Source organism: Salvelinus alpinus, chromosome 6 (genome assembly GCF_045679555.1).
Source record: "Salvelinus alpinus chromosome 6, SLU_Salpinus.1, whole genome shotgun sequence".
Classification (NCBI taxonomy): Eukaryota; Metazoa; Chordata; class Actinopteri; order Salmoniformes; family Salmonidae; genus Salvelinus; species Salvelinus alpinus.
The window spans coordinates 61,979,548-62,004,863 of NC_092091.1; the positions used below are offsets into that span (position 1 = coordinate 61,979,548).

At 44.0% G+C, this 25,316-nt stretch overlaps 1 protein-coding gene across 2 annotated transcripts; it reads right to left on the reverse strand.

Annotated features, from left to right (window-relative positions):
- Nucleotides 1–154: 154 nt before the first annotated feature.
- LOC139577652 (zinc finger protein 263-like) lies at nt 155–23,521 on the reverse strand. 2 transcript variants are annotated; one of them, XM_071404802.1, is made up of 6 exons: nt 23,024–23,521; nt 22,520–22,650; nt 12,198–12,362; nt 10,982–11,093; nt 10,635–10,753; nt 155–1,214 (listed from the first exon to the last, which is right to left on the reverse strand). In XM_071404802.1, exons 1-6 carry the CDS (start codon nt 23,286–23,288, stop codon nt 441–443), a joined length of 1,566 nt encoding a protein of 521 aa, XP_071260903.1. In that variant the 5' UTR covers nt 23,289–23,521; the 3' UTR covers nt 155–440. The 2 variants fall into 2 exon arrangements, with proteins under 2 accessions (XP_071260903.1, XP_071260902.1); XM_071404801.1 differs by lacking the exon at nt 155–1,214 and having other exon boundaries at nt 9,533–10,753; nt 23,024–23,512.
- Between the last annotated feature and the right edge of the window lie 1,795 nt (nt 23,522–25,316).

Genomic DNA, 25,316 nt, shown 5'->3' on the forward strand with positions numbered 1-25,316 from the left:
TGGAACATCTTTTTCAGCTCATGAAATATGGGACCAACACTTTACATGTTGCATTCATATTTTTGTTCAGTGTACATTACACAAAATCTCCTATTATTGCTATCTTTCGAACTGAGTGCAGACTCTTTTAGAAAGAACAGTGTGTTAGCAAGAATAGAGAAGAGAAAATAATTACTTTATTCCATCTACATCACCTCAGTAAGGTAAATATTCAACTATCATTGTTGTATCATGATATTCAACTATCATTGTAACCTAGCCTAGGTTAACTGTCTCTCTAAAAACAGATTTACTCAAGCCTGTTTCAAATGACAAGTTAACAAAGGGTTAATGAGGGGTATGTGGTTACTCTCTTACCCAAAGACACTTCACATGATAACTATAATATGTCAGATAAAGAAAAGTTCTCATATCCCCTGTGTACATCTCAAGCCACACTGCTACAATTTCTCCCCATTGTGGACACTCCTATGTCTGATAAGGTTACTCAGGAAGGAGAAGCTCTTGTAACATAGTTTGCACTTGAAGGGCCTCTCCTTGGTGTGAACGGTCTGGTGCTTCTTCACATAGCTCGCCTCAGCGAAGCGCTTCCCACACGTGGGGCAGGCGTACGGCTTGTCGGCGTCCGACCTAATCCGTCCCATCCTGACCCTGTCTGTATTCATGGGGTAACCATGAGGTAGCTGAGGAAGGCTGGACCCAGGCTTGCTATGAACCCAGTCACCAGGCATTAGACAAGATCCTGAAGGAGAAGACAGACTTGCTGATAGACTACCACCAGGGGCATCTCCCACCACTCTCTGTGAAGGCTGAAGCCCAAGGTGACCTGCTCTGTTCATCATGGATACTGTGGTGTTTGTATCATAGGAACAGGAGGGTCTATCTCTATCAGCCCCAGGCCCTGCTTCATCTCTGCACTGAGACTGTGAAGAGAAGGGTCTGGGCTGCAGACTGGATCCCTGACCAGAGCCTCTGTCTCTCTGATGACCACCAGGACTGTTGTTCAGTCCACCTGTCCACTGGTTGTGTTCGGTGTGGTGGTGGTGGAGTCTCGGGCCTTGGTGGTTGGGTCCTAGTCCTGACTCGGGAAGGAAGAGCAACGGCTCCTCATCCAGGGTTCTGATCCGGGGCCAGGGTTTGTGACCAGGTGCTTCAGAGGTCCAGTCTCTCCCGTCAGCAACACTGGACATCAGCAGGTCCTCATGGACCGCAGACTGTAAACACAAATTGTACAGAAGAGCATATAAAAGGTTTATATAAGAAACTCTTGCTGTAAACACAGAAACATGTAAAAAGTATATAACATGCCCCCTCATGCCTTATTGCTATTATCAACTGGTTACAATGTAATTAGAACAGTAAAAATAAGTGATTTGTCATCCTCGTGGTATACTGTCTGATATAACATGGTGTTCAGCCAATCAGCATTCAGGGCTCGAACCACCCAGTTTTATAATAAAATGTAAACCACAGTCAAGCCCATCTCTAACACTGTGATTCAAGTATCAATATGGAGCCACTGGAGTTTATTATTAAAGAAAATCAGCAGACCACGTGTAACCACGCCAGCCCAGGACCTACACATCTGGCTTCTTCAGCTGTGGGATCATCTGAGACCAGCCACCCGGACAGCTGATGAAACTGTGGGTTGGCACAACCAAAGAATTTCTGCACAAACTGTCAGAAACCGTCTGAGGGAAGCTCATCTGCATGCTCGTCGTCCACACCAGGGTCTCAACCTGACTTCAGTGGGCAAATGCTCACCTTCGATGGCCACTGGCATGCTAGAGAAGTATGCTCTTCACGAATTAATCGCTGTTTCATCTGTACTGGGCAGATGGCACACCAGATAGTGACTGGTTTTCTGATCCACGCCCCTACTTTTTTTAAGGTATCTGTGACCAACAGATGCATATCTGTATTCCTAGCAGTGTTGTAGTACCCGAGACCAGTCTCGAGACCACATTGAGTGGTTTTCTTGTCTCGGTGTCGGATACATTTGTACTCAGTCTTGACTCTGTCTCAGACAGTGAAGCCTTGTAATTTCCAGAGACCAGCAGAGTACAAAATTCATAATTATCAGCTTCCATTCAGTAAGTGCATAAAACAGGTTTGTTTCTGTATGATATGTTAGATTAAAGACAGACACAAATGTCAAGTTCAATAGCCATGTTCAAGCATTGTACAAGTCCCTACATACGGGGTCCGAGGAACAGCCCAGCTAGTCGATTACCTATCAACTAGACTCCGTAACATTATTGTTTCAATAGAAAGTGCAAACATAACAGCACACCATTAAATTCTTAACAGTCAAGTCATAACAAATGAAAATGCATTACATTTCTTTTTTACTTCAGTTGTCCTCTTCCTGTTTAAAAAAAATATATATATAACAGAGGACGAGTTAACACAGTCCCTTGCCTGTTCGGTGGCTTACACAGCCGACCAACCCGGAAGTAAGTATGGGCTCTGACAGGGGTAGAGTTAGGGCCACAAGCTGGAGAGCTTGGTGGAGTAGATGCCTCACCCTCAGTTGGCTCATGTCTCAATTCTGCTCCCCTTTCCCTTCGGCCTGGACTATGATCCAGTTCATCTAGGTGAGTGTATGGTGTGTTCTGGTTTGTTGTCTGCTTTCCTACATGCAGATCGACCCGATTACGACGATGGAGGGACCCACCGACATCCACCAGGTAAGAACGTGGTGCAACTCTCTGTAGACATGTGCCCAGCCTCAAGTCATATATGGTCTCCCGGCAGCGGTTTCATCCTTATTGTTTCCCCCACCTCCAGCTCTGGTAGGTCTCGAGCAGTCCGGTCGTAGAAGCAGTTAGCGAGCTGCTTTCTGTGTTGCAGTTTGTCTGTGATGCCAACCATAACACAGGGCTCAAGTAGCTTGTTAGCTACAGGGATGGTAGTCTTCAGACAACTGGACAGAAGGCGTTGCGCTGGGCTGCTGTCCATGTTTTCAGTGTGTGTGTTCCTCCACTTTAAGATGGCTTTCCAGTGTTCATTGCTGTCACGCAAGGCCTTGCGTAACAGGTTTTTTGCAATCTTGACAGCTGACCCTGCCTTGCCATTGGGTGCCTAGGAGCGGTCACGTGTGGTCAGACTCCCATTGAGGTGAAACGCTTGAACTGTGCAGTGAATTGTGGGCCATTGTCCGTGATGACTTTGTCAGGCTGGCCTTGCAGCGCTTTATGGCCGTCTCTGCAGACAAGTCAGGGAGCAGTTACATTTCCCAAAAGTCAGAGTAGTGATCAACGATGATAGTCCATTTGTCTGTGGCTGAATAAATCCATGCTGACGATTTACCAGGCCCTTGAGGGCAGTTCGTGCGACATCATGGTTTCCTTTTGCTGTTCATGAGCATACTCGTTGCATGTGGTACAGCTGCTGAGTCTTTAATTTCTACTTTCATGTTTGGCCAGTATAATGTTTTGCGTGCCTGGCGGTAGCATGCGTCAACTCCAACATAACTGGAGTGTATGCGGGTAAGCATCTCTGGATGTAGCGATTTGGGGATAATGGCCTTCTGACCTCCAAACAAGATGCCATTTTGCACACTGATCTCAATTCGAAATGCGTCTCCTCTTTCAGGTACGGCCAACCTGTGAGAACCATGGACTTCAGTGACTGTAGGTGTTCGTCCTTGTCAGTGTGTTGCCTGATCTGAGCTAGGCGGTGATCTGTGACGTTTAAGTAGTCTGCCTGATTGATCTGTTGAACATCAATGCCTGTACATTGTGCTGTTGCCCTGCTCAGGGTGTTACTGATGTACATCTCTGGTCCTGGCTTGTAGACAACCTTCAGGCTGTAGTTTTGCAGAGTCAGGAGCATGCTTTGAAGCCTATTAGGCGCGTTGAGAGGTTTACTGAATATGGCAATGAGTGGTTTGTGGTCAGTTTCAGAGGTGACCAGCTCTTGACCATATAAGTAGTGATGGAAGCGCTGGCAGGAGAAGACGATGCTGAGGCACACTCTCAATTTGTGCATAGTTTTGTTTGTGGAGTGAGCACTCTCGAGGCAAACGCAACAGGATGGCCTGCATAAGGCAGCATCCAAGTCCACTTTGGCTGGAGTCACTCTGGATTGTGACATGCTTCGTAACGTCGTAGTAGTGCAACACTGACATGGATGAAGACAGAAATTATCTCCTGCCCTGCAGCCTTGTTTTTGGGTAGCCAGTGCCATGGTGTGTCTTTGTCCAGCAGCCGGTGCAGATGCTCACAGACTGCTGATAGGTGTGACATGAACTTTGCAAAACCGATGAGACGCTGCACTCCTTTTGCATCAGACGGGTTTGGCATGTCGAGGATCGCTCTGACTTTGTCTGGATCCGGCTTCAGGGCTTTGGCCAACAGAATGTGGCCATGGAAGTGGACGTCTTTCTCCTTGAACTGCAGCTTCTTAAGGCCAAGGCGCAGCTTAACTGATCGGCAGCGCTCCATCAGTGCCAGGAACTAAACATTGTGATCGCATTCTGCTTCTTCGTCTGTGTCACCACAGTCTACAACCAGGACATCATCAGCGATGGGTTCAATGCCCTTGAGCACAGCCAGTAACTCGTGCTGCTTGCGTTGATATACCTCAGGCGCCATGGAGACACCAAACGGGAGCTTGAGCCAGCGTTTCTGACCCTAGGGGGTCCAGAAGGTAGTCATGAAGCTGCCATCTTCGTCCAGCTTGCATTGCAGGAATGCATCTTGGGTGTCCACAAAGGTGAACATTCCGGCCTTGGGAGGCTTGTAGAGGCCATCCTCCAGTGTCGGCATGATGTAGTGGGAGCGTTTCAGTGCTTGGTTCAGATGCTTTGGGTCGATGCAGACCCTCAGCTTCTCTGGCTTTTTCACTATGACCATATTGCTGATCCAGTCAGTTGGTTCAGTCACAGATGTCATTTGGCCATCGACCTCATACTTGTCCAGCTGTGCCTTCACATCCAGTTTCATTGCAATGGGCACATTGCGAGGAGCACACTGGACTAGAGTGACGCTCTCATCCAATTCAAAGTGTACTTCCCCAGGTACTGATTCAACGAGCCCGTTGAATACATTGTCATATCTGCTGAGTAGTTGAGGGGTCCTTGCTGGACAAGCTCCGTGATGTGCAGGTCATTTGGTACGGTGAACTGCATCCATCCCGGGCGTTCGCATGTAGAGCGTGAGAGGAGAGGATGTTGACTGGTTTTCACGATCTCAAACTCCAGCTATGGGTCTCAAAGATGCCCACAGAGCTCATTAGCTCTCCTGAGTACAGCTTTAGTCTAATATCGCTGGGCAAGAGATGTGTGTCAGATGCCAGGTTGATTTTTGTCTTTGTAGCTCATTACGTTGCACGTAGCACCGGAATCCAGTTGACATTGTTGCAGCTTGTTGTGTAATCGTAGTGCCACAAACCATTTCTTCCCTCTTGAGTGTACAGCCCCAATGGATTCATGCATGTCAATGTCACTTTCACTGTTCTGAACACTGAGTGACAACACAGTGAATCTTGCCCTCACTCACTCTTCTTTTGCTTTTGAGACACACTTTTGCAAAGCGATTATTAGTTCCACAAGCTCTGCATGGTTTTCCATAGGCAGGGCAGTGCTCTTTGTCTCTTGCGTGTGCATTTCCACAGTATTTGCATGCTATGGGCTGTCTGTGTTCACGGTTTGTGGTGAATTACTCGGCCTCGATTGGTTTTGTCTGAATGTTTGCCTGGCAACAGCGTGAACAGTATCAACGTCGGTGCGTTGGGTTTCGATTTCCATTGCTCTCATTCTCATGTCAGTGACTTCGGCAGTGCGGCACATTTCAATGGCAGTTACTAATGTTAAGCCTCTCTCTCTTAGTAGACGCCGGCGCATGTCCTCATTTGCAATTCCCAGTACTATTTTTGTCACAAATCAGTTAATCTTTCAATCCCCGTATTCACAAGTAGCGGCTCTTTCTCTCAAATGGTTTACAAAGTTGTTTACTGACTCACCCTCTTCCTGTTTGCAGCTTCCGAAAACGAACTGCTCCTAAATGACGTCCCTGGCGGGTTTGAAGTAATTATCCAATGCATCCAGTATGGCCTTTTCCATCACCCTGTTGTTGTGCTGTGTGGGGGAGATTGTGCAGGTAGATGTGCCTGGAATCGCTGCCCATTAAACTCCTCAGAGTTGCCGCTTGGACCTCGTTGGGTTTTTCATGTAGACCGGTCGCCAGCGAATAGTCCTCGAATTCATCCCTGAAGTTGTCCCAATTAGTATTCCAGTCCCCTGTGAGAACCATGGGTTTTGGTGGCAGAATGTTCACTGCCATAGCGATGGAATAGATCTCTTTGCCTTCAGCCACCGAGGTAGGTAGTGATGCTAACTAGCCAGCTAACAGCGAGTTGATCGGTGGTGTGACGAACATTAGCAGTAGGAAATGGCGTGTGTTCGCATATGGAACGTAACTGCGCCTATACTGTACTTAGCTACAAAAATAACAAACGTGTGGTTTTTCGAGACACTTCTGATATCATACAGAAACATGGTATGTTAGATTAAAGAATAAAGACAGACACAAATGTCAAGTTCAATAGCCATGTTCAAGCATTGTACAAGTCCCTACATACGGGGTCCGGGGAACAGCCAAGCTAGTCGATTACCTATCAACTAGACGCTGTAACACGCTTTGCAAGGCCAAATATATACCCTCCTTTCTTGAAACATTAATACCTGCAGTCTTTATATCTATTATAGACATGTTTGTGCAGTGGCGAACCTAGTGGACCTAGGCCTTTAGTGGCGAACCTATTGGACCTTCAGTGTGTGACAGGTTTGTGATGCTGAAATGATAGCAATGGTAATACCAGCGCACTCATGTAGGAGTGCACTTTTGGGCATTTCGTATACTCTCTTCTTAATCCCCACTGATGCCTATTAAAGTAATGTAGTGGAAGTATACGACTTATCAGTTATGTAGTACAATAGAGAGATCATGCACAAAGTAGCCTACACAATCGCAAAGCATGTGAAATATATTCACAAGCGCGCCGCACAGCCTAGTTTCAGCAGGCAGCAAGAGCGTATATCTCTCAACTGGTTTTGGCATGGAGCAGATCGCATAAGAATAACATCGGTAGCCTGTAGGGTAGGTAGGAAAGACGTTTCAACTTATGATCTACAAGTTAATGGGTATGCAAACCAGGTATTCAAAAAAGTATTGGTTAGTAGGCTATTTCTGATGCACAATTCAGTCATGCCCACCCAATCAGATTGAGCAAAAAAAGAATACATTATTACTATTATTAAAAATACTCCTCACCTCATACTTTTTTGCGATTTTTCCCAGACCTCAAAATGGTCTCAGGATGTGGTTTAAGCATTGTTGTGGACTAAGAACATACATTTTTTGTTGTTTTTCTGTTTAAAAAAAACTGTGATTGAGAGTGCAAATCTGAAAAATATATAGGAATACTAATTAAAAACCATAGGAAAACATAGGGTGCCTTGCCTCCGCTGGGCAGGCCGTTTGGGAAAATTTGAGTATACCCACTTCTCCAAGCATCACTACTTAGGGCCGATGGAAAGACAGCAGTCACACACAGCATGATGTTAAAGATAAGCAGTCCATTCACACTGACATAATAAGCCAGTAGTTCCCAATCATAAGAGTACAAAAAAATAACCATTAGGCAAAGCATTTCCTCATCGAAATGTACAACTACTACTTCCCATTGCAAATAACATTTCACATTTAACACAAAGTAACCGATAAACTAAAGTTTAAATGCAACAATGTTTCACACACAAGTTATTTCCTAAGAAAAGCAAGTGAGCTCCAATAAAAAACAGTTCCACTCACCAGATGATGATCATTTGAAACTTAACTTCTTGTTGAAAGTTATTCTTGAAAAGTGAGAAGCTAACAAATTAGCAACATCTTCAATAACAATGCTGCAGCCACTGCAAACTAGACTACAACAAAAGATAGCTGGCTAGACCGTGAGAACTACTGCTCCCTATTCCGCAGTGACCTGCTGGCCTTTGAGAAGGCAGACGTTTTCCATACGTTTTTTTGTAAAAACAGTCCCACCCATTACAATTCAAAATGTGATTGGTTGATTCCACTGTCACGCAAAAATGTAGTTGAATGGCAGATCCTTTCTGTCTAGCTTCTGGTGGCCTAGCCAATGGCTTATTTAGCTAGCTAGATTTATCTCCCCAGAGACCACCAAAGAAAAATCCTGATTGGATCTTTTTTTCTCTTCAGTGTTAACCGTTTCCTTTCCAACAAAAATTTAATAGATTATATCAATATCATTGAAAAGAATGTAATTAGAATTATTATTATCATTATAAATATGTTCTAAATACTCGGGGGCTCCCGAGAGGCGCAGCAGTCTAAGGCACTGCAGCTCAGTGCTTGAGGCGTCACTACAGACACCCTGGTTCAATTCCAGGCTGTATCACAACCGGCCGTGATTGGGAGTCCTATAGGGCGGTGCACAATTGGCCCAGTGTCATCCGGGTTTGGCCATAATTGTAAATAAGACATACGTTCTTGGGGGCCTCCCGGGTGGCGCAGTGGTCTAGGGCACTGCATCGCAGTGCTAGCTGCGCCACCAGAGTCTCTGGGTTCGCGCCCAGGCTCTGTCGCAGCCGGCTGCGACCGGGAGGTCCGTGGGGCGACGCACAATTGGGCTAGCGTCGTCCGGGTTAGGGAGGGTTTGGCCGGTAGGGATATCCTTGTCTCATCGCGCTCCAGCGACTCCTGTGGCGGACCGGGCGCAGTGCGCGCTAACCAAGGGGGCCAGGTGCACGGTGTTTCCTCCGACACATTGGTGCGGCTGGCTTCCGGGTTGGAGGCGCGCTGTGTTAAGAAGCAGTGCGGCTTGGTTGGGTTGTGCTTCGGAGGACGCGTGGCTTTCGACCTTCGTCTCTCCCGAGCCCGTACGGGAGTTGTAGCGATGAGACAAGATAGTAATTACTAGCGATTGGATACCACGAAAATTGGGGAGAAAAGGGGATAAAATTTATTTAAAAATAAAATAAAAAAAGAGATACGTTCTTAAATGACTTGCCTAGTTAAATAAAGGTTCAATTTTAAAAATCCTTAGGCGTAGAAGGTCCTCATTGTTTGGGTTAGTAATAATTTGTAGAGTGGCTCTATTTTCCCTCAGCATGCATTTTTTTCACCTTTTCTGAATGTCTAAAGAATCCACATGTTCTTCTGAAATATGAACACAGAAATACTGGACATTTTGAACTCTTACAATGGTGGAGATTTGACAAAATTACAATCATGGTGTTGAATTGGACTCCAAATTTTCTGGTCTTGATTCGGACTCGATTTTCTACGGTCTTTCTCCGGTCTCGCTTTAGGTGGTCTAGAACACAACACTGATTCCTAGTCATGTGAAATCCTCAGATTAGGGACTAACACATTTATTTATATTAACTGATTTCCTTATATAAACTTTAATTCAGTAAAATCTTGTTGCGTTTATTTTTATTCAGTGTAGAATAACTTCTGTAAATCTGGTAACCTCACTTTGATAAAATAAATGTTGGAAAAGGTTCAACATTACACATTACTACTTTATTTAATGTAAACATGAATTAAGGCACTATCATTTCCTTATTATAAAACACCAGCATCAACCTGAAAGGGACAAAGTTTGTCACTCTTCATCAGTGAAGCATTTGTACAGACACCATCACCATATCATGTACTCTGCCTCATCATACTCATTCTTTCCTCAGTTCACCTCATCCAGTTCCCTACTACATCCTAAACCAACAGAATGAACTACAAACTAACTAGTACTACATTACATGTCACTATACTCTATACATGGGCTGTGTGCATTTTCTGCTGGTGTATCCTGAGAGAGCTCCTCTCTGAGAACCTCTTCCCGCAGTGCGTACAGGCGAACGGCCTTTCTCCCGTGTGGACCTTCAGGTGCCTCTTCAGCTGGGGCTGGCGGGAGAAGCTCTTCTCACACTGGGGGCAGCTGTAGGGTTTCTCCCCTGTGTGGACTCTCTGGTGCCTCTTCAGGTGGCCAGCCTGGGCAAAGCGCATGTGACACTGGCTACAACTGAACGGTTTCTCTCCCGTGTGCATCCTCTGGTGGATCTCCACGTGTTTGGGGAAACTGAAGGCTTTCCCACAGAATGAACACGGGAAGCGCTTCTCTTTGCCACCGGATCTACTAATAGCGTTACTACTACTTGTCAATGGGCTTGTGTAGCTATTTAGTGTTGAGACACTGGTATTGTCTGAGGTCTGGTTTAACATTAGGAGAGTGTGAGGAGGATGAAGGCCAGGGAGTGTCTGTGTTGTCACAGGGTCCATGTTCCAGTTGATAGATCCTATATAAGGCAGGCTGAAGGCAGCACCTGTTAGAGGGTTAAGCTGAGGCACCATCAGTCTCTGTGAATCACAACTATAGGAGCAGGACGGAGCATCGCTAGCCGAGTCTGTGTCTGTTCTCTTTCGCTGCATACGGACACCTCCCCGTCCCCGCAGACCAAATCTACACCTCGCCCTGGTCTCAGCCAGTCTGTTGTCATGGAGACTAAATTCAGTTGGTGTTTTGTGTTCGACTGTCTGTTTCTGGTTGTAGTTAACAGTGTTGTTCCCCAGCCCAGAGTTGAGGACGCTGTCCCATCCACTGACCTCGCCTCTGGTCCTGGCCTGCTCAGTGATGTCATCCCCTCGGCCCTTGGCTGCACCAGTCTGGGTTTGGGAATCGAAGATGGCCGCACGGTCTCCTCTTTTAGCCTCCATCCAATCACCTGCAGGAAGAGGTTCGAAAAGAGACTTTACAAATATGGAAGAGAACGCTACATATGGATTTGTTTGTTGTCAATTACCTGGTCAAGTTCATACATGATGTGTTTTTGTATGTAAACATAAGTTGTATTGATTTCATTTTTTGAATTAAGAAAAATAATAGCCAGGCGCATCACTATTCCCATTGAAGATCTATTACTGTATGTAGGCTATATGTATTTCTCCCTTACCTTGCTCCCCCATCTTTAGTCCACTCAGCAGATCAATGCTCTCTGGTCCGTCTTCTATTGTCTCCTCTTTGACTAGCAGCAGATCAGGCTTCCCATCCTCCATGTCTATTGACTGTAAGAGATACAGTGTGAGAGGATGTTGGATCAAGAAATCTAGGTAACACTTTACTTGACACCTAGCATCATAACACGGTCATAACCGTGTCATGTTATAACAGCTGACATGACAAGTTATGGTCATAACACTGTCATAGCACATACTTAGACCTCTTGTGACATATTGCATTATTTTATGGCTGGTTATGGCACCTAAATAAGAGTATCAAAACACACAAATCCTACCTAGAACATTTTCTGAAATTGACCAAATTAAATTATTATTGTAATTGCGCACACATTGATGTCAGACATGCACCTTCCCCAATGTGCTGTTGCTGATGACTGGGATGAATACAGGAGCAGATTTTAGGAGCAGGACAAGACACCCTCTTTTTGACTGATGACTGACATAAGGGCATGTACGTGATAGGCCTATCTGGCTTATTTGATGGTCATAAAGCTTCTTGTCATTGTATTTTCTTAGTCCAAGTAAAGTGACACACGATGGTCATAATGCCTCATGACAGTGTCAGTGTATTTTCTACAAGTTTCTTAAAACAAAAACATGACAAAGGATGTACGAAAACGTTCAAAAAGAAACTTGGCAAACCTGGCAAAAAACACAGTTGAATAAATGTGGGGTTTTACATTTATGTGCCATACAATCATGTAATATGTCAGGTGTAAATATGTGTCATGACAGTGTTATGGCCATATGACAAGTTATGTCAGCTGTTATGACATATTACATAGATATGACCATGTCATAACATTACGATGCTAGGTGTCAAGTAAAGTGTAACCAAAACATTATATATTTGCATCCTGCTATTGAGTATCTTCTGATTTCGCAATGAGGGATTGCTATGCAAACATGTTAGTTGATTGGTTTACTTGACACTCTTTAATGGTTTGATAATAGACAAAATGAATCAATACCTGAGACCGTATCTACAGAGTATCTCAGAGTAGAAGTGCTGATTGACTTGTCGACATAATGAATAAAACTATGATCTAAAAGGCAAAACTGATCCTAGATCAGCACTCCTACTCTGAGAGGCTTTGTGGATACAGGCCCTGAACTAATACCATTCAGACAGTAGTTTAGTGGGCTCACCTCAATGAGACTGTGTGTGGTCCTGTGCTGCTCAGCTGGTTCCTCTGTGGATTCAGGAGGAGGTGTAGTCTGGTTGTCCTCCATGACCATGGTCCCCTCAGGGTTCCCCAGACCCTCCTCATACCCCTCCTCCTTCACCAGCAGCACCTCTGGACCCTCCTCCTCCTGGAAGAGACAGGTGATACAGATTACACTCCCTCAGGTACATACACACAGATAATAAACATGGAGTGTTTACCCATCCCCACTACGTTTGAGTCCTATATGGTAGTTACAGAATTACTTTGTTGTTAAATACATCATGGTGGACATAAATGATGTGGGTAAAGATAAGTTAGCTGTGATAAGTAAATCAACCAAATTGGACAACTGTTTTGACTTGTACAGTAGGTGTTTGCTAGTGTGTAGGTATATTTAGTAAGTCTATAATGGATATAAAGCGCTGTCAGGTGTATGCAGAATAGGGTGAGATCAGATATGATGTATACTAAAGATGTGGACACCAAGGAACTTGAAGCTCTCAACCTGCTCCACTACAGTCCCGTCGATGAGAATTGGGGCATGCTCGGCCCTCTTTTTCCTGTAGTCCACGATCATCTCCTTTGTCTTGATCACGTTGAGGGAGAGGTTGTTGTCTCTGACCTCCTCCCTGTAGGCTGTCTCATCATTGTCGGTGATCAGACCTACCACTGTTGTCGTCAGCAAACTTAATGATGGTGTTGGAGTCGTGCTTGACCATGCAGTCATGGGTGAACAGGGAGTACAGCACGCACCCCTGAGGGTCCCCCGTGTTGAGGATCAGTGTGGCAAATATGTTGTTACCTACCCTTACCACCTGGGGGCGGCCCGTCTGGAAGTCCAGGATCCAGTTGCAGAGGGAGGTGTTTAGTCCCAGAGTCCTTAGCTTAGTGATGAGCTTTGAGGGCTCTATGGTGTTGAATGCTAAGCTGTAGTCAATGAATAGCATTCTCACGTATGTGTTCCTATTGTCCAGGTGGGAAAGGGCAGTGTGGAGTGTATTAGAGATTGCCTCATCTGTGGATCTGTTGGTGCGGTATGCAAATTGGAGTGGGTCTAGGGTTTCTGGGATAATGGTGTTGATGTGAGCCATGACCAGCCTTTCAAAGCACTTCATGGCTACAGACGTGAGTGCTATGGGTCGGTAGTCATTTAGGCAGGTTACCTTGGTGTTCTTGGGCACAGGGACTATGGTGATCTGCTTGAAACATGTTGGTATTACAGAATCTGTCAGGGACAGGTTGAAAATGTCAGTGAAGACTTGCCAGTTGGTCAGCGCATCCTCGGAGTACATGTCTTGGTAATCCGTCTGGCTCTGCGGCCTTGTGAATGTTGACCTGTTTAAAGGTCTTATTCATATTGGCTTCGGAGTGTGTGATCACACAGTCGTCTGGAACAGCTGGTGCTCTCATGCTTGCCTCCAAGCGTGCAAAGAAGTAATTTAGCTCGTCTGGTAGGCTCGTGTCACTGGACGGCTCGTGGCTGTGCTTCCATTTGTTGTCCGTAAGAGTTTGCAAGCTCTGACGAGCGTCGGAGCCGGTATAGTAGGATTCAATCTTAGTCCTTCCTGTATTGACGCTTTGCCTGTTTGATGGTTCGTCGGAGGACATAGCAGAATTTCTTATAAGTGTCTGGGTTAGAGTCCCAATCCTTGAAAGCAGCAGATCTACTACTTAGCTCAGAGGATGTTGCCTGTAATCCATGGCTTCTGGTTGGGGTATGTACGTACGGTCACTGTGGGGACGAAGTCAGATGTACTTATTGATGAAGCCAGTGACTGATGTGGTGTACTCCTCAATGCCGGAAGAATCCCTGAACATATTCAAGTCTGAGCTAGGAAAACAGTCCTGTAGCTTAAGCATCTGCATCGTCTGACCACTTCCATATTGAGCGAGTCACTGGTTCTTCCTTCTTTTGTTTTTGCTTGCAAACAGCAATCAGGAGGATAGAATTATGGTCAGATTTGTCAAGTGGAGGGTGAGGGAGAGCTTTGTACACGTCTCTGTGTGTGGAGTATAGGTGGTCTAGAGTTTTTATTTTTTACATTTCTTTCTCTGGTTGCACATGTAACACGCTCTTAGAAATTAGGTAAAACAGATTTAAGGTTCCCTGCATTAAAGTCCCCGGCCACAAGGACTGCCGCCTCTGGATGAGCATTTTCTTGTTTGCTTATGGCCATATACAACTTGTTGAGTGTGGTCTTAGTGCCAGCATCGGTTTGTGGCGGTAAATAGACAGCTACGAAAAATATAGATAGACTCTCTTGGTAAATAGTGCTTATCATGATACTCTACCTCAGGCGAGCAAAACCTCAAGACTTCCTTAATATTATATTTTGTGCACCAGCAATTATTGACAAATAGACAGACACCCCGTGTCTTTACCGGAGGCAGCTTTTCTATCTTGCCAATGCCCGGAAAACCCAGTCGTTCAACCATGACTCGGTGAAACATAAGATATATTACAGTTATTGTCCCTTGGGTAGAATAGTCTTGATCGGAGCTCATCTAGTTAATTATCCAATGATTGCACGTTGGCTAATAGGACTGATGGTAGGCGGGGGATTACTCACTCGCTGTCAGATTCTTACAAGGAACCCTGACCTACGTCCCCTATATCTCCATCTCTTCTTCATGCGAATGATGGGGATTTGGGCCATGTTCGGTGTCTGAAGTAAGTCCTTTGCATCTGGCATGTTAAAGAAAAAATATTTGTCCAGTACCAGGTGAGTAATCGCTGTTATGATATCCAGAAGCTCCTTTTGGTCATAAGAGACGGTGGCAGAAACATTATGTACAAAATAACTTGCAAAAAACACACACAATAGCACAATTGGTTAGGAGCCTGTAAAACTGCTGCCACCTCCTCTGGCACCATGTGTGCTGAGGTTTTTTGATATTTTAAATCCATTTTAGAATAAGGCTGTAACGAAACAAAATGTGGAAAAAGTCAAGGTGTCTGAATATTTTCCCAAGGCACTGTGTATGCCTTATCACACAATGTCTGGATGCAATATTCTACCCAGGAATATTCAACACTGTAATACATCTGAAATACATCTGTGGACAACAATGAAAATGTATCTTTGTCTTTAATGCAGGATTTGATCTAAACAATCTACTTTTTATGTTGTAGAGTGGAATAGCTCCTCTCTGAGAACCTCTTCCCGCAGTGTGTCCAGGCGAACATCCTCTCTCCCGTGGGGACCTTCTGGTGCATCTTGAGCTGGTGCATGTGGGGAAGAACCTCTTCTCACACTGGGGGCAGACAAACGATTTTACAGCTGTGCGAACCATCTGGTGGATTACCACCTTCTGGGGGAAGCTGAAGCCTTTGTTACAGAACATGCAGAGGAACCGTTCCACTTTATTATTGCCTGTTGTGGCTCTCCCTCCCGAGACTGGGCTTTAGCTCTGTTGTTTGAGTTCAATACCTGATCGAAAAGGACGTTCCCGGTTGAATCAGAAGGCCCCATCGACATGGACACTGGGTCGTAATGCCTGAGTGAGTAAGTGGGTCGCAACTTCTGGATTTGTCTAAGCTTTCACTGTAATCGAAGAAATCTCTGCCCTTGATTTGTGGTGCAACAGTAAAAAATATTATAACAAATGCGCTTTCTCCCACGTTGGATAGCGGTTGCTGTCTGCGGTTCTGAAACATCCATGCGCTGTTGAATTGGCTCCTTTTCCTAGACCATGTTGCTGCAGTTCTAGTCAGAAGTTTACATACACTTAGGTTGGAGTCATTAAAACTTGTTTTTCAACCACTCCACAAATTTCATGTTAACAAATTATAGTTTTGGCACGTCGGTGAGGACATCTACTTTGTGCATGACACAAGTAATTTTTCCAACAATTGTTTACAGCAGATTATTTCACTTATAATTCACTATCACAATTCCAGTGGATCAGAAGTTTACATACACTAAGTGGACTGTGCCTTTAAACAGCTTAGAAAATTCCAGAAAATGATGTCATGGCTTTAGAAGCTTCTGATAGGCTAATTGACATCGTTTGAGTCAATTGGAGGTGTAACTGTGAATGTAATTCAAGGCCTACCTTCAAACTCAGTGCCTCTTTGCTTGACATCATGGGAAAATCAAAAGAAATCAGCCAAGACCTCAGAAAAAAAAATTGTAGTCTGGTTCATCCATGGGAGCAATTTCCAAACGCCTGAAGGTACCACGTTCATCTGTACAAACAATAGTACGTAAGTATAAACACCATGGGACCACGTAGCCGTCATACCGCTCAGGAAGGAGACACGTTCCGTCTCCTAGAGATGAACGTACTTTGGAGCGAAAAGTGCAACTCAATCCCAGAACAGCAAAGGACCTTGTGAAAAGGCTGGTGGAAACAGGTACAAAATTATCTATATCCACAGTAAAATGAGTCCAATATCAACATAACCTGAAAGGCTGCTCAGCAAGGAAGAAGCCACTGCTCTAAAACCGCCATAAAGAAGCCAGACTACGGTTTGCAACTGCACATAGGGACAAAGAATATACTTTTTGGAGAAATGTCCTCTGGTATGATGTAACAAAAATAGAACTGTTTGGCCATAATGACCATCGTTATGTTTGGAGGAAAAAGGGGAACACCATCCCAATCGTGAAGCACGGGGGTGGCAGCATCATGTTGTGGGGGTGCTTTGCTGCAGGAGGGACGGGTGCACTTCACAAAATAGATGGCATCATGAGGGAGGAAAATTATGTGGATATATTAAAGCAACATCTCAAGACATCAGTCAGGAAGTTAAAGCTTGGTCGCAAATGGGTCTTCCAAATGGACAATGAACCCAAGCATACTTCCAAAGTTGTGGCAAAATGGCTTAAGGACAACAAAGTCAAGGTATTGGAGTGGCCTTCACAAAGCCCTGACCTCAATCCCATAGAACATTTGTGGGCAGGACTGAAAAAGCATGTGTGAGCAAGGAGGCCTACAAACCTGACTCAGTTACACCAGCTCTGTCATGAGGAATGGGCCAGAATGCACCCAATTTATTGTGGGAAGCTTGTGGAAGGGTACCTGAAACGTTTGACCAAAGTTAAACAATTTAAAGGCAATGCTACCAAATACTAATTGAGTGTATGTAAACTTCTGACACACTGGGAATGTGATGAAAGAAATAAAAGCTGAAATAAATCATTCTCTGTGCTATTATTCTGACATTTCACATTCTTAAAATAAAGTGGTGATCCTAACTGACCTAAGACAGGGAATTTTTACTCGGATTAAATGTCAGGAATTGTGAAAAACTGAGTTTAAATGTATTTGGCTGAGGTGTATGTAAACTTCCGACTTCAACTGTATGTGCATAATAGCTCAATTAACCAGCATATTGGTGTTGAGAACAATGCAGTGGAGGCAGCAGCAGAGATAGGAGATGAGAAAAAAGCCCTTAACTTAATCGTCTAAGAAATGTGAGGAGAGAGGAAACCAACTTAATTAGGTCTATAATCAACAGCCTAACTGTTAAATGTGCCTGGCTTTATGAATCATCCATATACAGTACCAGTCATAAGTTTGGACACACCTACTCATTCAAGAGTTTTTCTTTGTTTTTACTATTTTCTACAATGTAGAATAATAGTGAATGCATCAAAACTATGAAATAACACACATGGAATCACCAAAAAAGTGTTAAACAAATCAAAATATTATTTTGTATTTTATATTCTTCAAAGTAGCTACCCTTCGCCTTGACAGCTTTGCAAATTCTTGGCATTCTCTCAAACAGCTTAACCTGGAATGCTTCCACATATGCTGAGCACTTGTTGGCTGCTTTTCCTTCACTCTGCGGTCCAACTCATCCCAAACCATCTCAATTGGGTTGAGGTCGGATGAGTGTGGAGGCCAGGTCATCTGATGCAGCACTCCATCACTCTCCGTCTTGGTCAAATAGCCCTTACACAGCCTGAAGGTGTGTTGGGTCATTGTCCTGTTGAAAAACAAATGATAGTCCCACTAAGCGCAAACCAGATGGGATGGCGTATTGCTGCAGAATGCTGTGGTATCCATGCTGGTTAAGTGTGCCTTGAATTCTAAATAAATCACAGACAGTGTCACCAGCAAAGCACCCCCACACCATCACACCTCCTCCTCCATGCTTCACGGTGGGAACCACACATGCGGATATCATCCGTTCACCTACTCTGCGTCTCACAAAGAGACGCCGTTTGGAATCAAAAATCTCAAATTTGGACTCCAGACCAAAGGAGAGATTTCCACCGGTCTAATGTCCATTGCTTAATTGAAATGGATTCCAGGTGACTACCTCATGAAGCTGGTTGAGAGACTGCCAATAGTGTGCAAAGATGTCATCAAGGCAAAGGGTGGCTATTTGAAGAATCTCATATGCTGATTTGTTTAACACTTTTTTGGTTACTACATGATTCCATATGTGTTATTTCATAGTTTTGATGTCTTCAGTATTATTGTACAATGTCAAATAATAAAAATAATGAAAAAAACTTGAGTAGGTGTGTCCAAACTTTTGACTGGTACTGTCTTTCTACAGAAATAAGACAGATCCTGCTTCTGTTTCCTGTTTGAGTGTTTGTGTAATAGTCTACTCATTCCGTGAGCACCAAGTCTCACGCAACAATTTTACAAATTTGGCTGTTTTATAATCTTTGCTATGCTGTAATAAAAGCTTCACACTTTTTTGTTTGTTATAACAGCCTCTCTGGTATTATATTTATATATATATTTTTTTACACTGTTCTAAATGGTCAGAAATGGTGTATAATAATAATAATAGCCCTCCTTTTTCCTTGATCTCTTTGTTAGGCGGCCCAATCAAATCAATATCGGTCGGACTCCCGCGGGCACTGCGGGTTATGAGTCAACCCGCACATCACTAGCCTACATTATATTCACTGTGTTTATGCACGTTTTTTGGGTAATAAAATTCTATGTGATCTTTTTACTAGTTTGCATCATATTTGGGATCTAGCTAATGATTAGCTCAATTGGGTAAATGCAGATAATATTTTATTAGGATCCTCATTAGCTGCAGCTACTCTTGCTGCTTGTCTACTACACACATGTAAAATAAAAACAACACAACCAAAAAATCTAGACATTTCTAAAAGGCACTGTATATCTCATTTACATAACTATTCACACCACTGAGTCAATACATGTTAGAATCTCTTTTGGAAGCGTTTACAGCTGTGAGTCTTTCTAGGTAAGTCTCTAACATGCTGACCAGACCGGACACGTCGCGTGCGTGAGCGTCGCAAAATACATTTAGAAATCCATGTTATTCAATTATAGCACCCACACTGCTCGCGCACGTCTACGACGCCAAGGGCTAAAATAGAAGTCTTTCCTATTTCTGACACAGATCGCGCTGCAAGTCCTGCCTCTCCCATCTCCTCATTGGTTTATAGAAGCAGGTACCCACGTGCCATCTCCTCATTGGTTATACCCACGTGGGTGATTGAAAGGCTAACTGTTTTGCCGGTAGTCGTGGTAATACAATGAAAGTTTAGATGCGATCACCATATAAGTTAAACAATGAAAAAGCTTGGAAGGAGGAGAGATGACTAGAAACAATTCGGTTGGCCCTTTTATGTGTGGATTAATTGTCGGAGTAGAGGTCCTTGTGCATTTCAGGTAAAATAACAACTCAATGTTTATATCCCAGGACAAATTAGCTAGCAACAGCAAGCTAGCTAAATAGGACAAATTAACGTTAGCTAGCAAGTGCAAGCTAACTAGCTAAATTGCCATACATGTTTAATGCTTTTCGACCTGTCCCCAAATTAATGTCATTGGATCAGAGTTTGTTTTGATATTTTAACCTGCGTGTCGTGATCGCGTTTGGTGTGGGGGGGGCAAAATAAATGTATGCACGATAGCGCACGCGCGCAGCCGGTTTGGGTTCCGTGTGAGAGCCTTGCACACCTGCAATGTACAATATTTGCACATTATTACTTTTAAAAGCTCTGTCAAGTTGGTTGTTGATCATTGCTAGACAACCATTTAAGTCATACCATAGATTTACAAGCAGATTTAAGTAAAAACTGTAACTCTGCCACTCAGGAACATTCAGTCTTCTTGGTAAGCAACTCCAGTGTAGTTTTGGCCTTGTGTTTAAGGTTATTGTCCTGCTGAAAGGTGAATTCATCTCCCAGTGTCTGGTGGAAAGCAGACTGAACCAGGTTTTCCTCTAGGATTTTGACTGTGCATAGCTCCATTCCTTTTATTTTTATCCTGAAAAACTCCCCAGTCCTTAACGATTATAAGCGTACCTATAACTGAGGATTTGTGGGCCCATACCAAACCTTTTCAACTTCCTGAGGGGAAAGAGGCACCATCACGTCTTCTTCACGACTATGCGCGTGAGTGGACTACTTTAAGTCCTTAGTGATTTGACACCGAGGAACTTGAAGCTCTCGGCCCCGTTGACGTGGATGGGGGCGTGCTCTCCCCCCCCCCCCCCCCCGTAGTCCACGATCAGCTCCTTGGCCTTACTGACGTTGATGGTGAGGTTGTTGTCCTGGCACCACACGTCACTGCCCTCCTCCCTGTAGGCTGTCTCATCGTCGCTGGTGATCAGGCTTATCACCGTCATGTCGCCAGCAAACTTGATGATGGTGTTGGGAGATGTGCGTGGCTACTCAGTCGTGGGTAACAGGGAGTACAGGAGGGGACTAAGCACGCACACCCCTATGGGGCCCCTCTGTTGAGGGTCAGCGTGGCGTAGGTGATGTTGCCTACCCTCACCACCTGAGGTCGGCCTGTCAAGAAGTCTAGGATCCAGTTGCAGAGGGAGGTATTCAGTCCCAGGGTCCTAAGCTTGGTGACGAGCTTGAAGGGGACAATGGTGTTGAACACTGGGCTGTAGTCAATGAACAGCATTCTCACATAGGAGGAACACCTATCTAGGTGGGTGAGGGCAGTGTGGAGTGCAATTTGAGATTGTGTCGTCTATGGATCTGTTGGGGCGGTATGCAAATTGGAGTGGGCCTGGGATAGTGGAGTTGATGTGTGCCATAACCAGCCTTTCAAATCACTTCATGATTTCAGATGTGAGTTCTACATGGTGGTAGTCATTGTGGCATGAAGCTTTAGTGTTCTTGGGAACAGGAATGATTGTAGTCATTGTAATATGTGGGGATTACAGACTGGGACATGGAGAGGTTGAAAATTACAGTGAATATGCCTGCTAGCTGATTTGTGCATACAATGCTGTGCATTGCCTTGAATTAGTTCTGGATTTGGGGACTGAAGAGACCCCTGGTGGCATGTCTGGTGGGGTATGTCCTGTATGTCTGTCAGAGTTATATGTAAGTTCGATTATACAGACAATTTGGAATTTTAAACAATATTTCTCAAAAACATGAATTGATGCAGTCAGTCTCCCCTGTACTTTGAGCCAAAAGAGACTGACATGCATACTGTTGACATTAGCCCTCTGTGTACATTGAAGAGCAACACTTGCTGCTCTGTTCTGGGCCAGCTGCAGCTTTTCTAGGTCCTTCTTTGCAGCACTTCACCATATCACCGGGGCAATACGGTCAAGATTAGATAAAACTAGAGCCTGCAGGACTTGTTTGGTTGACTGTGATGTTAAAAATGCTGAGCATCTCTTTATCACAGACAGACCTCTCCGCACCTTTACAACAATTTAATCAATATGCCTCGACTATGACAATTTACATTCTAAGGCAGGGCTCTCCAACCCTGTTCCTGGACAGCTACCATCCTGTTGGTGTTTGTACAACAGTACTATAGCACACCTGAGTCTAATAATTAGCTGGTTGATAAACTGAATGAGGTTAATTACAATTAGGTTTGGAGCGAAAACCTACAGGAGGGTAGCTCTCCAGGAACAGGGTTGGAAAGCCCTGGTATATAGAAGGTAGCCCTATTTAGTAAAATACCAAGTCCATACGTGGAGAGGCACACAGCAGAGAACCAAAAAACGGAATTAACTACCATCGTTGCTGAGTGGGTGGGGGACAGCAGTGAGGTGAGCGCTGTCTGGTAGCCATGACTGCGGTATACTGAACTGCATTGCCCCCTAGTGGTCATATGCAGGACCATATCTGCATTGTACATTACAAGATTGTTTTCTTGTTTAAATTAGTTTTGAAAAAATGGCTGTCACAAACCTATTACCGGTACATGAGTTGAATTGGATAACAATGTCGTAGGGAAGTCTCCAAACTCCCCTATGGCAGATAAATAAGGATGTACATGTAAGCAAGTGAATAGCTGCGGGGAGCCTTTCTGAAATAAACTGTCCACATTTGATGTACTGTAATTTTGATGTAATATTATTACACTAACCTCTATCATGATAACGTGCTGGGTTGAGGTTCCAGTCCCCTCATCAACAGTGATTGGTTGGTCATCTCTCCATGTATTGTGTCCCGCTGGCTTCACAAAGCTCCTGTGGCCTCCAATGAGATGTCCTTCACCTGAGAGAGTGATTGGGTAGAAGAGGTGGTTGGGTTAACTACTGTCAATGCTCAACGGTATATTGTACACTATTGACACTGTCTAGAATTGGCCAGGATGTAAGGTAACACTTCCTATAACTTCTTGATATACTATGTATTGATCACTGTATTATGTTCCATGCATCACATTATTTTCATTGAGTAAATAATAGGAAATGCATTAAATGAAGAATCTGGTTAGAATATGATATTGTGTGTTTGTGAAAGATAGCTTAGTAATCAAGGGATTTATTGCATACTATCCCGAAACTGACCAAGACCCAATTCTGGTTAACCATATCTGTGGTAAACACATCTGAAGTCGAACATGCGCAGAGGGGAACGGGCCTACCTTTTGCCATTCCCCTGTATCGGTCAAGTATCTTGACATTTCTGGGACGACTGGAGAGAACACGCTCCCGTGACACCTTCAGTTCCTGAAGCTGTAGTTTCCTCCGCAATACCCGGTTTTCTTTCTGGCTTTGAGTTATTTCCAAACGAAACACTGCATAATCGTCGTCTACGAGTTTGCAGATATCTTCCACGGCTGCATTTGCTAGCACCTCTATGATGGAGGCTATTTGAGTGTGAAAAACCATAAATTTAACGTTAGCCATTGTTCGCTAGCTAGCGTTACCTAGATAACATCTATCAACCAAGTCCTGTCTCCAACGTGAATTAAACACTACCTGGGGTTAAGTATGTGAAGTTGTGCAGTTGAATGAGTCATATTTTAAGTTACAGGGTGTTAATAAACGTCTAAATAACAACAATAAAAACGCTATTGTGGAAATTGTTCTAAGTCACTGTTCACTTCCGTTTACACAGAAGAGAAAGGATGTTATTGGTTGGCGTCGTAGCTGAAAGGGTGTGGTTAAATGAAAAGGTATGCGGGCTGTTCTTTGAATTACGGTACTGCCAGGGGCGAAAATCTGATATCAACCTTGGAGGGGACAATTACATTACATTTTCTCAAGAGCAATTCCTGAGGGGGACACCAAAAGTAGTGCTGTAACACACAGCCTATGTTGTAATATGTTAAATGTATATTGAGGAACCATAATTCCTACAACTGAATAATTGATATGTACAGTAGTTAACTGAAGGGTTTTCCCAACTTGTTCAAATGTTTAAATCATTATAATACTACTAATAATAATAGTTATAGCAGTGCTCCTTACCAGTCCAGTATGTATGCAGGTATTCGTACTTACAACCAGCAATATCAAGAAAGGCCAGTAGGTGACAATGGTACTGTACACTGTATGGGTGCAGTTTTCATAAATACAATGAACATGGTGTGATCTCATCTAAAATAATCTCCATTGAGAACCATCACAAAGTTAGTCTCCGTATTGAATTGACCTTTTAATTTGACTTTTTCTGATACATTTATATAGTCATTAAATGTGCCACTGGCCTGAGTCTACTACAATATCTTTACAAGAACAAAAAGCTTAAAATAAGTACAGTTCTAAAAGCAAAATAACTACTTCAATGAAAAACCCAAATAAATCAAACAAAATATCCTTCAGTCAGTGTCTCAACTCTTCAAACAGCAGCTATGGACAAGTATGTCGCACAAAGTATGCAATTTTAAATAAAATAACATGAAATAAATAATTTGTAAGTGTACTGTCATGTACTAAAAACTACTCTCCTCTAGGCTGCTTAGTACCCGCTCATACTGCCCTAGCACAGCTCTAATAGCAGTATTCCGCACAGTCCACCTTGTTGGACATAGGGGTTTCCGGGTGGGCAGATGTGTTTCTTTGGACGTGGCAATTGATTCAAACATGCTCTTAAACTTTCCTGACTGGCCATAGAGGACACCTAACTGATGGACCCAAGAAAGGGAATCCCGGATCAGTGGGGAGGCTGAGCAGCCAGCCTGTGTAATCAGATTTACACAGTGTGCTCCACAATGGACATAGAGGGCTAATGGCTGCTGCCTTCTCACAATTGCCTGTGCACCTGTGTATTTTCCTGCCATGTTTGAGGCACCATAGTAACTCTGCCCACGTAAGCCAGACATGGGCAAATTGAGCCTCAACAACACTTCAGTTGCCACTTTCGCAATGCCCTCGTCTGTTGTCTCCGACACCCTGTATAGCCCAATAAACTCCTCGTGAGGGACAAGGTCATGGTCAACATAATGCAAAAAGACACTCTCCTGTTCAGCACCAGAGACATCTTGAGTACCATCAACAATTAATGAAAATTGTACAATCGGAAGAGACCTAATCTCAGCTGCAATGCCTCGAATGATTGTATTGGCCATGATGTTCAGAATTTCATTCTGTGCTTTGGGGCGTCTTGAAACGTCAACACTCTGTTGGCAAGAGTTTGCGGTTCAAAAATTGTGGGTGTGGCTGATATGGTTTTGTGCCATCACTGAGGTAACTGGACAATGCTGTGCCACTGTCCCCTATACTGGTGCTGCTGGCAACAAGGGTGACACCTGGTCCTGCCGTGGCTGTGACATTGTTCTCTGAAGTCTCTCTCCCTGGCTCTTTCCCTTTCACCACCCTCACTGACTCTCAGTCTGTCTCCTAGAAAAGAAATAAGGTGTTTGCCGTACTCCTAACTACCGGTACCCAAAACTACACAATTAATCACAACAGCAATACCATTGCCATAAACAA

Excerpts from the sequence above, each read along its gene's own strand:
- LOC139577652 (XM_071404801.1), bottom strand. The coding sequence starts at position 23,288 with ATGGCTAACGTTAAATTTATGGTTTTTCACACTCAAATAGCCTCCATC. Across the intron at positions 22,651-23,023 it reads ATACAGGGGAATGGCAAAAG|GTGAAGGACATCTCATTGGA; the intron begins GTAGGCCCGTTC and ends TCACTCTCTCAG. Across the intron at positions 12,363-22,519 it reads AGCACGTTATCATGATAGAG|GAGGAGGAGGGTCCAGAGGT; the intron begins GTTAGTGTAATA and ends TGTCTCTTCCAG.